General features: G+C 37.7%; 1 protein-coding gene across 1 annotated transcript in view; it reads right to left on the bottom strand.

Annotated features, from left to right (window-relative positions):
- The window catches only part of CCDC7 (coiled-coil domain containing 7), a 138676-nt gene that overhangs the window by 20039 nt on the left and 105686 nt on the right, over positions 1-12951 (bottom strand). Inside the window, exons 10-13 of the mRNA XM_023741975.1 lie at positions 6742-6772; positions 6032-6121; positions 1022-1110; positions 159-210 (exon numbers count right to left, since the gene is read on the bottom strand). Coding sequence (XP_023597743.1) covers positions 159-210; positions 1022-1110; positions 6032-6121; positions 6742-6772 — 262 coding nt within the window. The remainder of the gene's footprint in view (positions 1-158; positions 211-1021; positions 1111-6031; positions 6122-6741; positions 6773-12951) is intronic.

Raw genomic sequence — 12951 nt, 5'->3', positions numbered from 1 at the left:
ACCAAAAAGAAAGAACTATCTTAGGGGGAATTTTAGCGCACACACGCACATGCGCGCACACACACACAGAATACGTATATTCACATACATACTAATGTTGTCAACACATAAAATTACCAGAGCACTTATTAATCAAATATAGACGTACATATAGTTACCTGGACTTCAAGCAGATCTTTCGTTTTTGGCTGTTTGGCTATAGATTTCTTCCTATAATTATAAATGTTTTAAAATGCATCATGATATTTTAAAATGCTTTGCTTTCTTGGGGAAGACTTTAAACCATTAAAAGAATGAGACTTTTCAAAAAAATTCATGTAAATATTTTTCAAAAGCTGTAAAATCGATACAGATTAAATGACAACTGAATTTCTCATTTGGAATACTTAAAAATGTGAAAAGACTGAGATAGGGTAAGGATTTTCAAAGAGTATTAATCATCTCTTCATCTTTAAGTCAAAAGTTAAAGCAATTTGATCAACGATTATGGAACTATATAAAGATTGCAGTGATAGTTTCTTTTTAAAACTATATTTTTATGTTAGGCTTTGACTAAGCAAATTAAAAATGCAAAAAATATTTAATAACACTAAAGAAAATAATAAAGCTGCCTTACAATAAACGATATACATTAAAAATAGGTGACTTTATAAAAAAATAAGTACAATGAAACAGTACAGTAAAAAAGAACAGCCTAGATTGGGGGCATTAAAAACAAATTACAAATCATTAGTTACACCATCAAGAAAACAATGTTAAGCCCTTTTTTCTCTATAATTATTTACAGATTTAATTCTGTTTACCTGTTCCTGAACATCTTGTAGTTTGTTCCCCCAACTCATTTTTTGGTTCTTTGCTCTTCCCTTATCAGATTTCTCCCCAAATCATATCCTAGTCTGTTTATAAAACTATATATTTGTTAATGTTGTTTTTAAAGTACCTATTGTAAAGTTATGTTTTTATGAATACAAATGAAAATTCACAAAAAAGAAAAAGATTAACATATATCTTTACGTCTTACTCTTCTGATTCCTCAGATTTTCCTTTGTCTTTTTTCTTCTCTGATTTTACAGGTGTGTTCTTTGTTCGATCAGATGTTGGCTTTGTTTTCTGTGTAATTTTATTTAAGCCAGAAATAAACAGTTAAGGACACAATGAATTACAAGGAAGTATAATATATACTTTATATTATACTTTATATATATTATAGTTACATTACACATATATTACAATACACAAATATAATACCTACCATATATTATACTTTATATTCTGTATACTTTATAATATACTTTATATTATATAATTATATAGATTTCCATTTTTCTCTCAGAGTCACTATATAAATAACAGGTTCCAAGGAAAAATGTTTGAATAGAACCAAAAGAAATCAATGATCCAGCCAGAATATTTGTAAGAATGTTTTACTAAATATAAGTTGCATATAAGCTAATAAATATCAAAGCAATTCAATTCCCCTGACAACTTACAGTCAGTTGTGCCATAAATTGGCATGTGCATTCTTAAAACTCAATGCATTATGCAAAATCACAAAATAAAAACTGCAGGATATGAGAAAAACAGGGTTAGATGCACACTACTCTGTCAGCGACATATTTAAACAAAAAGAAACCTAATTTAAACAGCAGTACAGCTTTACACTTGTTAAATGACAAAGAAATACATAACTATTACGATAAATATAGCCCTTTATCTTGAAAAAGACTTGAAGCTTACTTGTAGAAGTGACTGTCAAATAGGTTGCAACTTGTAAGTTATTGTGAAGTGGTGGAAGATGAAGTGTCTGAAATCAGATGAAAAGATGCAACACCAGATGTGGACTAGTATGGCATACTATATGCACGATGAACTGAGGTAGCTGGTAGATGCTGGAGGTATGTGCACGCATGTGTTTTATGTATTCCTACATGGCTCTATTCAGCTGGGGGCCATTTTCTAGTGTTTCTCACAGATGAAATCATGCATAAGTACATGTGAAATTTACATTTATGCTCAAATTGTTCTCTAATATACTAATTTTGTTGGAATAAATTCACATTTCAAAACTATTATTACAGCAGAACTGACCATGTTTTAAAGTATTCTTGAATTACTATGCAGTAGTAGATTATTTTATATAAGAAAGCAGAGAAAAAGTTTAACACCTAAAGTTATTGAAAATTTTTCATTAGCTGAATAATAGAGACCTATTAAGGCATGGGGGAAACAGTTAAGCACTTCACTACTAACCAAAAGACTGACAGTTTGAATGATACAACCATTTTGGAAAATGATATGGTGTTTCCTTAGAAAGCTAGAAATAGAAAGACCATACGATCCAGCAATCCCACACGTAGGAATATATCCTAGAGAAATAAGAGCTGTCACATGAACAGACATACGCACACCCATGTTCACTGCAGCACTGTTCACAATAGCAAAAAGATGGAAACACCCTAGATGCCCATCAACAGATGAATGGATAAACAAACTATGGTACATACACACAATGGAGTACTATGCAACAATAAAGAACAATGATGAATCTGTGAAGCATCTCATAACATGGATGAAACTGGAGGACATTATGCTGAGTGAAATAAATCAATCACAAAAGGACAAATATTGTATGAGACCTTTACTGTAAAAACTCACGAAAAAGTTTACACACAAAAAGAAACAATCTTTGTTGGTTATCAGGGATGGGAGGGGCGGAGGGGGAACTAAACAGACAATAGATAAGTGGTAACTTTGGTGAAGGGTAAGACAGTACACAATCCTGGGGAAGCCAGCACAACTTGTACAAGGAAAGGTCATGGAAGCTCCATAGACACATCCACACTCCCTGAAGGACTGAATTGCTGGGCAGAGGGCTATGGGACCATGGTCTCATGGAACATCTAGCTCAACTGGCATAACACAGTTTATAAAGACAATGTTCTACATTCTACCTTGGTGAGTAGCGTGTGGGGTCTTAAAAGCCTGTGAGCTGCCATCTAAGATACTCCACTGGTTTCACCTCTATGGGAACAACGGAGAATGAAGAGAACAGGATACAAGAAAAAGATTAGTCCAAAGGATTAATGGACCACAGCTAGAGTCCAGTATAGCTAGATGGTGCCTTGCTACCACCGACTGCTCTGACCAGGATCACAACAGAGGGTCCTGGACAGAGCTGGAGAAGGATGTAGAACAAAATCCTAACTCATAAAAAAGACCAGATTTACTGGCCTGACAGACTGGAGAAAACCCGAGAGTATGGCCCCTAACACCCTTTTAGCTCAGTGGTGAAGTCACTCCCAAGGTTCACCGTTCAGCCAAAGATTAGACAGCCCCATAAAACAAAATGGGACTAATGAGGCACAGCAATCCAGGGACAAGGACTACAAGGCAGGAGGGGACAGCAAAGCTGGTGATAGGGAACCCAAGGTTGAGAAGGGACAGTGTTGACATGTTGTGGAGTTGTTAACCATTGTCGTAAGGCAATACGTGTACTAACTGTTTAATGAGAAACTATTTTTTCTGTAAACCTTCATCTAAGGTACAAAAAAAAGAATTATCTATGTGATATCAAATTGACAACAGCAACTCAAAAGGTTTGATGGGAAGCCTAGTGGGCAGTGAGTTGAAGATAACAGTGATGGAATAATTTGGAAAAGGATAGTGAGAATAACAGCACAGCTGTAAGAATGTAATCGATGTCACTGAATTGTACATGTAGAAATTTTTGAAATGGTGTATCTTTGGCTATGTATATTTTCACTGAAAAAAAAAAGGTCCTCCAAGGTCAAGAAGGGAGAGTATTGACATGTCATGAGGTTGTTAACCAACGTCATCAAACAATATGTGTACTGACTTTTTAATGAGAAACTATTTGTTCTGTAAACCTCCATCTAAAGTACAATAAAAAAAATTAAAAAAGATTGGCAGTTCGAACTGACCAAGAGGCACCTCAGAAGAAAAGCTTGACGATCTGCTTCCGAAAGATCAAAGCTTTAGAAACCCTATGTAATGCAGTTCTACTCGGCACACATGGTGTTGCCGTAAGTCGGAACTGACTCAATGGCAATGTGTTTTGTTTTTTATTAAGGTAGACGATGGTTATTTCCCTTACAGAACACAACTTCCAACAGATATTAAATTCAATATAGAGGCAAAGTTCTCCCAAGTTAAACACAAAGTGAAATAATTCCTTATAAAATATGGAAGTTACTATAAAAATAATTTTAATAGAAATTTTAAGGTCCTCCAATAATTTTCTAGCTTAAATATAAGCTTTTGGAGATGTTTACACTTAAAAAAATCTAATACATACTGGGAATCACTAATCACCAAAATAATGAGGGAAAAAATGAAAATGAACAATATCTGTACTAAAAAGGAAGAAAGATCTCTAATCAATAACCTAACTTTACACCTTGATGAACTAGAAAGAAAAGATCAAACTAAGCCCAACATTACCAGAAAGAATAAAACAATAAAGATTAGAGTGAACATAAATAAAATAGAGAATAGAAAAACAATAGAGTCAGTAAGACTAAAAGTTGGTTTTTGAAAAGATCAATAAAATTGCCAAACTTTTAGGTAGAATGAAAAAGAAAAAAATGAGAGAAGATGTAAATAACAAAAATCATAAATGAGAGAGGGGACATTAATACCAACTTTACAGAAACAAAAAGGACAGTAAGAGCATACTATAAACAATTGCACACCAACAAATTAGATCATATAGATGAATTGGAAAAATTACCTAAAATGACTCAAGAAAAAATAGACAAACTCAACAAACCTAAAACAAGTAATGAGACTGAATCAATAATAAAAACCTCCTAATAAAGAAAAGTCCAGAACCAGATTGTTTATATGGTGAATTCTATCAATTTAAAGAAGAATTAACACCACTCCTTCTCAAACTCTTCAAAATAATAGGAGGGAACGCTTCCTATTCTATGAGGCCATTCTCCATTCTATGAGGACAACATTGCCCTGATATAAAACCATATCAGGACATCACAAGAAAAGAAAACTACAAACCAATATCCCTTATGAATATAGCTGAAAGAATCCTCAACAACATACTAGTAAACGAATTCCAATATCGCATTAAAAGGATTATGCATTATGAAGAAAATAAATCCATGTATTATATCACATTAATAAAGGGGGAAAAAATCATGATCATCGCAATTGATGCAAACAGAAATTTGACAATATCCAACAATCTTTCATGATGAAGACACTCAGAAAATTAGGAACAGAAAGGAAATTCCTCAATATGACAAAAGGCATTGTGAAAAACCAACAGCTAACATCATACTTAATGACAAAAGACTGAAACTTTTCCCCCAAAGGTCAGGAAAAAGATAAGGGTGCTCACTTTCACCACCACTATTCAGTCTTGTACTGGAAGTACTAGCTAGAGAAATTAGGCAAGAAAAAGGAATAAAAGGCACCCAAGTTGGAAAGGAAGAAGGAAAACTATCCTTATTCACAGATGGCATAATCCTATATATAGAAAATCCTAAAAAATAACCACTAGAGCTAATAAATGTATTCATCAATGATGCAGCGTACAACATGAACATACAAAAATCAGTTGTTTCTACACACTAACAATGAACAATAAAAAAAATTAAGAAACCTATTCCATCTACAATATCACCTAAAAGAATAAAAGAGCTAGGAATAAAACGGAGTCCTGACGGTATAGTGGTTAAGAGCTTGGCTGCTAATCAAAAGTTCGGCAGTTCAAATCCGTCAGTTGCTCCTTGGAAACCCTATGGGGCAGTTCTACTCTGTCCTACAGGGTCGCTATGAGTTGGAACCAATTCAATGGCACCTAATAACAAGAAGAAAGTAATAAATTTAATCAAGGAAGTGAAAGACTTGTACACTGACAGCTATAAGACACTGCTGAAAGATATTAAAGAAGGTCTAAATAAATGAAAAGACATCCCAAGTTCACAAATTGGAAAACTTAATATTGTTATAATGTCAATACTACCCAAAGCTATCTACAGATTTTGCACACCTCTGGATTCTTCAACTTTTGTAGCTCATTTTCCAGCACTGATTTCTCCTCTGATAATAACTGGAAATCACTATGCATCTTATTGTATTTCTAAAAACAAACATTATCATTTTAGTAATAATAAAAAACTCAATATAGAGAGGTTATTTGGATATTTAATTATTAAACTAAGAAAATTTTCATTAGCTCATGAAAATAATGAACCATTGGTATTAATCTGTACAGTGAAACTGTAATTGGGGCTAAAAGAGGTACAGGAAATAGAAGTGACAATGAATGGAAGATTAAAAGACTTTAATCAAAAAATGGGATACTGTAGTTTAATATTTCATAAGTGAAGGGTTTCTGAGTGATAACAAGATTTAGTAAAATCAAACAAAAAAAGCATGAGCATACATAGCTTTCATGGTCACATATGCATAGATATCTCTTGAATAAACTGAGCAAGCAGTAGATCTTTATTTAGGATTGTGTATCCTAACAATTTCTAGAACCTATTTGGAAACCCTGGTGGCATAGTGGTTAAGAGCTACAGCTGCTAACCAAAAGGTCAGCAGTTCGAATCCACCAGGCGCTCCTTGGAAACTCTATGGGGCAGTTCTACTCTGTCCTACAGGGTTGCTATGAGTCAGAATCAAACCAATGGCAATGGGTTTTATTAAGACCATCAAGGGCAAAGTGCAATTTCAAATTGAGAGTGCTATACTTACAGCCTCTAACAGACCTTGATCATTTATAGCTCTGAAAAGCAAAACAAAAATTTCTATAATGTACTGTAATTTTTCATTTATGATATTGTCATTTATGTAGCACATTAATTCATTTTCTTCATAGAAACAATAAAATAATGTAGATAAGGTAGAGAAAACCTTGATTACAACTCCAAAAATCTAGTTCTCTCACCAGAGATATTATTAGATTGCTGCATATCTTTCTAGAACTTGTTATGTGCATTTATACAATATTGCATATACCTATTCAATTCTACAATTTTTGTTAGTGGGTTGGATTTGTTTTCTTTTTCACATAAATAACATCACTGTATATAATGTTCTCAACTTAGTTTTTTTACTTAACACAATGTGTGACATCTATTTATGTCAAAATACATAGATCTGTCTCATTTCTTTTAAATGCTAGTTATTATTTCATTGCAGGAGTTAGCAAACTTTTCTGTAAAGGGCCAAATAGTAGATATTTGAGATTTTGCAGGCCAGATGGTCTCTGTAACTACTACTCAATTCTGCAGAAGTAGCCATAAATGATAGGCAAATGAATGGGTATGGCTGTGTCTTAGTCATCTAGTGCTGCTACAACAGAAATACCACAAGTGGATGGTTTTAATGAAGAGAAGTTTATTTCCCCATAGTCAAAGTAGGCTAAAAGTCCACATTCAGGGCATCAGCTCCAGGGGAAGGCTTTTTGTCTCTGTCAGCCTTCTTCTCTTCAGTGTTGCCCCGGACCAGGAGCTTCATTGCGCAGGGACCCCGGTCCAAAGGACGCGCTCTGCTCCTGGCACTGCTTTCTTAATGGTATGAGGTACCCCCCCTACTCCGTCTCACTGCTCATTTCTGTCTTTTATATCTCAAAAGATTGCCTCAGGACACAATCCAGTCTTGTAGATCAGGTGCTGCCTTACTAACACAACTACCACCCATCCTCCCTCATTAACATCATAGAGGCAGGTTTACAACATACAGGCAAATCACACAGTACCAGGAATCATGGCCTAGCCGAATTGATACACACATTTTTTGGGGGACATAATTCAAACCATGACAGGCTATGTTCCAATAAAACTTTATTTACAAAAAAAAGCTGCTGGTCAGATTTTACTTTAGGCTGTAGTTTTCTAAAAACTGTTTCACAGTGTGGATATACCATATTTTTTTTTTTTTTTTTGATGAATGAGTTGTATGCTTATTACAATGTTTTCTAAGAACATCATATTAACAATAAAATTAACATATCATGCAATTCACCAATTTAAAGTCTACAAATCATTTGGCTTTTAATATATTCAACAAGTTGTCAATGATCACAACTACCTAATTTTAGAACATTTGCTTTAACCCATAAAGAAACCCCATATCCATTAGCAGCCAGTTCCTATTCCACCCCATACCTCCCCAGCCTTGTCAGCCACTAATTTACTGTCTCTAGAGATTTAATTGCTTCAGATATTTCATTTAAATAGAACCACACAATACGTGATCCATTGTGACTGGAACTTATGCTTAGCATAATGTTTTCAGGGTTCATGCATGCTGTAGCATGCATTAGCACATTGGTCCTTTTTTTGGTCACATAATTTTCCACTGTATAAACAGATGTACTACATTTTATTATTTATTCATAAGTTGATGGACATTTGGGTTCTGTCCACTTTATGGCCATTATTAATGCTGACTGATTATGAACATAAACTATGGCCATTCAGGTCTGTGAATATATGTTTTCATTTCTCTTAGGTATTGTTATTGATTGAACTGTGTCCCCCAAAAATATGTCAACGGGCTAGGCCATGATTCCCAGTATTGTGTAGTTGTCCTCCATTTTGTGATCTGATATAATTATCCTATGTGCTCTAAATCCTAACCTCTACGATGTTAATCAGGCAGGACACAATCTACAGGATTAGGTTGTATCTTGAGTCAATCTCTTTTGAGATATGAGAGAGAGAAGCAGGCATAAAGGAGAGGGAGCTCATTACCACAAAGCAAGAAGAGCCTGGAGCAGAGCACATTCTTTGGACTCAGGGTTGCTAGGCTGAGAAGCAACTAGACCAGGGAAAGACTGATGACAAGGACCTTCCCCCAGAGTTGACAGAGAAAAAGCTTTCCCCTGGAGCTGGCACCCTGAATTCAGACTTACAGCCTCCAAAACTATGAGAGAATAAATTTCTCTTTGTTAAGACATCCACTGGTAGTATTTCCGTTACAGCAGCATTAGATAACTAATTTGTTGCTGGGAGTAGGGTGCTGCTCTAACAAATACCTAAAATGTAGAAGTGGTTATGAAATTGTGAACGGGGTAGGGGCTACAAGAGTTTTAAGGTGCCTAATACTAAAAGCCTAGATTGCCTTGAAGAGACTGTTGGTGGAATTACAGATGTCAAAGGCAATTCTGGTGCAGCCTCAGAAGGAAGTGACTAGAGCTGTAATACCAGAGATGACACAGGCTGCAAGAAGCAGCAGCAGAGAAATGGCAGCAGCAGAACCAGGAAACCACACAAGACAACATAGAAGCTGACCCACGGAGTGAGACAGCTGAATGCCTTCAGGCAGGATGCTTCCTGATGGAGTAGGGCACTTCTGGACATGTGTTGGTGGAGCTAGGCTTGCCGACCCATGGAGCAAGAGAGAGCTGAGTGCCTTCAGGCAGAAGGCTTACTGGCAGAAAGGGGTGCCTCCAGGCACTTATCAGTAGAGTTAAAGAGCTTTGTAACACTTGCCCGAGCAGGGCAGATGCCGGGCTGGCCCAAGAGGCCCAAAGGGCCAAGATACCAAGGACCAAGGAAGCTAAAGAGACAAGAAGCACAAGAAGCAGAGCTGCCTCAGTCTCATAGGGTGGGGTAATAACCTCTGGGGTCTCAAAGGGTGGAACCACAACCTAGGTTTTAAAGAGTCAGATCTCCAACAACTCAATTCTAGACTATGGGGCAGCTGTTCACGAGTGCCAGAGGGGGTGGGGCCGATTCGCTTTCCAAAGCTGAGGAGGCAGGGCTGACATGGGGCAGAAGAACAGGGTCTGCTAGGGCTGAGGGGGTAGAGTTACCACTCAGATGGACTAGGAAAATGGGGTCGCCCAAATCCAAGGGAGCAGAGTTGCCATTCCAGTGGGCCTGGAAGGCACAGATGAAGCCCAGGGCTGAGGGGCTTCCACCCAGACTCCAGAGAACGTGGGCAACACCCAGAGTCTGGAGGGCAGGGCCATTGGCTAAATGGTCTCAGAGAAGAGAGGATTATTTTCAAGCCTTCAGAGCTAATGTACTGTGTTGAGTTTTGGATTTGCATGATACCTGTTATTTCTTCTTTCCTTCCAATTTCTCTCATTTGTAATGGACATGTCTACTTTCTGCCTGTTCCACCACTGTATTTAGGGAAGCAGACAACTTGCATTCTAAATTTCACAGATGGAGAGGAATTTTGCCACAGGATGGAGTTTGCACTTGGAGTTAAGATTTTTCGGATGATATGATGGGGTAAATGTGTTTCATGCATGGAAAGAACATGAATTTTTGGAGGCATAAAGGTGGAACGTTATGGATTGAATTGTGTCCCCCCAAAATGGATGTTAACTTGGCCAAGTCACAATTCCCAGTATTGAGTCGGTATCCTCCATTTTGTGATCTGATGTAATTATTCTATGTGATATTAATCCTGACCTCTATGATGTTAATGAGGCAGGATTAGAGGCAGTTATGTTAATGAGGCAGGACACAATCTACAAGATTAGGATGTATCTGGAGTCAATCTCTTTTAAGATATAAAAGAGAGAAGCGAGTAGAGATGAGAGGGAACTAATTACCACCAACCAAGAAGAGCCAGGAGCAGAGTGTGTCCTTTAGACCTGGGGACCCTGTTCTGAGAAGCTCCTAGACCAGGAGAAGACTGATGACGAGGAGCTTCCTTCAGAGTTGACAGACAGAAAGTTGTCCCCTGGAGCTGGTGCCCTGAATTTGGACTTACAGCCTCCTAATCTGTGAGAGAATAAATTTATCTTTGTTAAAGCCATCCATTTGTGCTATTTCTGTTATAGTGGCACTAGATAACTAAGACAAGTGTGATGGTTGAGACTGTGTCAACTTGGCTGGGTCATGATTCTGTGTTTTAATGTAATCATTCCCATAATTGAATATACTGTGAACAGCCAATCAGATGAAAGGGAGTCTCCTTGGGGGTGTGGCCCACATCTGAATATAAGCAGACGTTCCAGCTTTTTGTTCTCTCTGGATCCTGCAGCTGCCTCCTGTGGCCTCATCTCCAGTTCTTGGGACTTGAGCTGTCAGCTTATCTGCCAAACGTGGAATTCATCAACGTGCACAGCCTGTGAGTGGGAGCCCTGCTCTCTGACCTGCCAATCTTGGGCTTCCCAGCTTCTGCGGCTACGTGACTTGGGAGAGGCCTCTACCCTGATCCACGGACTTGGGACGTCCTAGCCTCTACTATCGCGTGAGCTGTTTCCTTGATATAAATCTCTCCATATATAAATATTTATACACTTTACTGGTTTTGCTTCTCTAGAGAACCCAGCCTAACACATTTTGGTACTGAGAGTGGTTCTAGAGAAACAAAATTGTAAGGTTGAGTTTTCTAAATTGGTTCTCAAGTCTGGTTAGTCTTAAAGACATTGATGACTCTGCTTCCAGCAGTAAAGAGGTCATTGCTAGTCCATGGAGCGAGGTGGTGATACAAATACACAAAATATCGCCAGCAGTAGATCAGGTATTGGTGAAAGACGAGGCTCAGGGTGATCACATGTATGATATTTTTCTACAGCTTTGTCAGAATGAGAAGTATAAGGAAGCTGGTTGGTTTGTCCTACTTTCACTAGACAAACTGGTGAAGGAAAGAGATGCGCTCAGGGATTCAGAGTCAAGGCTCAAGCGCCGCATAGACGACCTCAAGGCTTCCACTTGTGTTTTGAAAGAAAGCCTTATTTCTTGTAGTAACAGAGCTGAAGTGGCTGAAAACCAAACCCGGAGTCTTATTGTAAGAGTGGCTGAATTACAACGCCAGCTCAACTGCAATCCTCGAGAGGTGTCTGAAGTTAAGGAAAGGGCATTGATTGGAAAGAGATGGGATCCTGAGACTTGAGATGGGGACATATGGGCAGATAATCAGGAAGTTGGGGACACTGAGCCTGTAAATTCTGTTGAATCATTCTTGCCAGCAGAACCAGTCCCATCTGAAGAGATTACTTCATGTTTATCTGCTAAACCACCCAGCCCAGAAAAACCATTAGCCCCTCCACTCCAGTCTAATGAAATTAGCCCTAGCCCAGTGGCCTCTAAAGACCCTTTGCCTGAGTCATTGCCTGGAGCATCACCTGAGGCAGATGCTTTACAAGATAATGCTGAATGTTCTCAAAACAATTCCACACTACCGATTCTGGCTTCTAGACCTATAACTAGGCTTAAGTCCCAGCGAGCCCCAAAAGGTGAAGTACAAAGTGTGACTCAGGAGGAGGTACGCTGCACTCCAAAAGAACTACTTGACTTTTCTAATATGTACAAACAGAAACCTGGGGAATATGTGTGGGAATGGCTATTAAGAGTGTGAGATAATGGTGCAAGGAACATAAAGATGGATCAGTCTGAGTTTATTGATACGGGTACACTGAGCACAGACTGTTCCTTCAATGCTTCAGCTAGAGAAGTTAGGAAAGGATCTAATAGTTTATTTGGTTGGGTTGCTGAAGCATGGATTATGAGGTGGCTGACACTAAATCAAGTTGAAGTACTAGACCTGCCTTGGTATACTGTAGAAGAAAGTATCCAAAGGCTCAGCGAAATTGGCATGATAGAGTGGATTTATCAAGTTAGACCCACAGACCCACACATGGAGTGTCCAGAGGACACACTTTTTTTTTTTTAATATTTTATTCTACTTCAGGTGAAGGTTTACAGAACAAATACTTTCGCATGAAACAGTAGTACACATGTTGTTTTATGACATGGTATAACAACCCCACAACATATTAACCCTCTAATGTCTCAACCTTTTTTTTTTTGGTGAAACTATACATAGCCAAAGATACACCGTTTCAAAAATTTCTACGTGCACAGTTCAGTGACATTGACTACACTCTTCCAATTGTGCTCTTATTCTCACTTAAGATGAAGGCTTACAGAACAAAATAGTTTCTCATTTAACAGTTACTACAAATGTTGCCCTATGACAATGGTTAACAATCTC

This window comes from Trichechus manatus, unplaced genomic scaffold (genome assembly GCF_000243295.1).
Source record: "Trichechus manatus latirostris isolate Lorelei unplaced genomic scaffold, TriManLat1.0 scaffold00195, whole genome shotgun sequence".
Classification (NCBI taxonomy): domain Eukaryota; kingdom Metazoa; phylum Chordata; class Mammalia; order Sirenia; family Trichechidae; genus Trichechus; species Trichechus manatus.
Note: the sequence above shows the minus strand (reverse complement) of the source record. Positions and strands in the feature narration are given on the sequence as shown.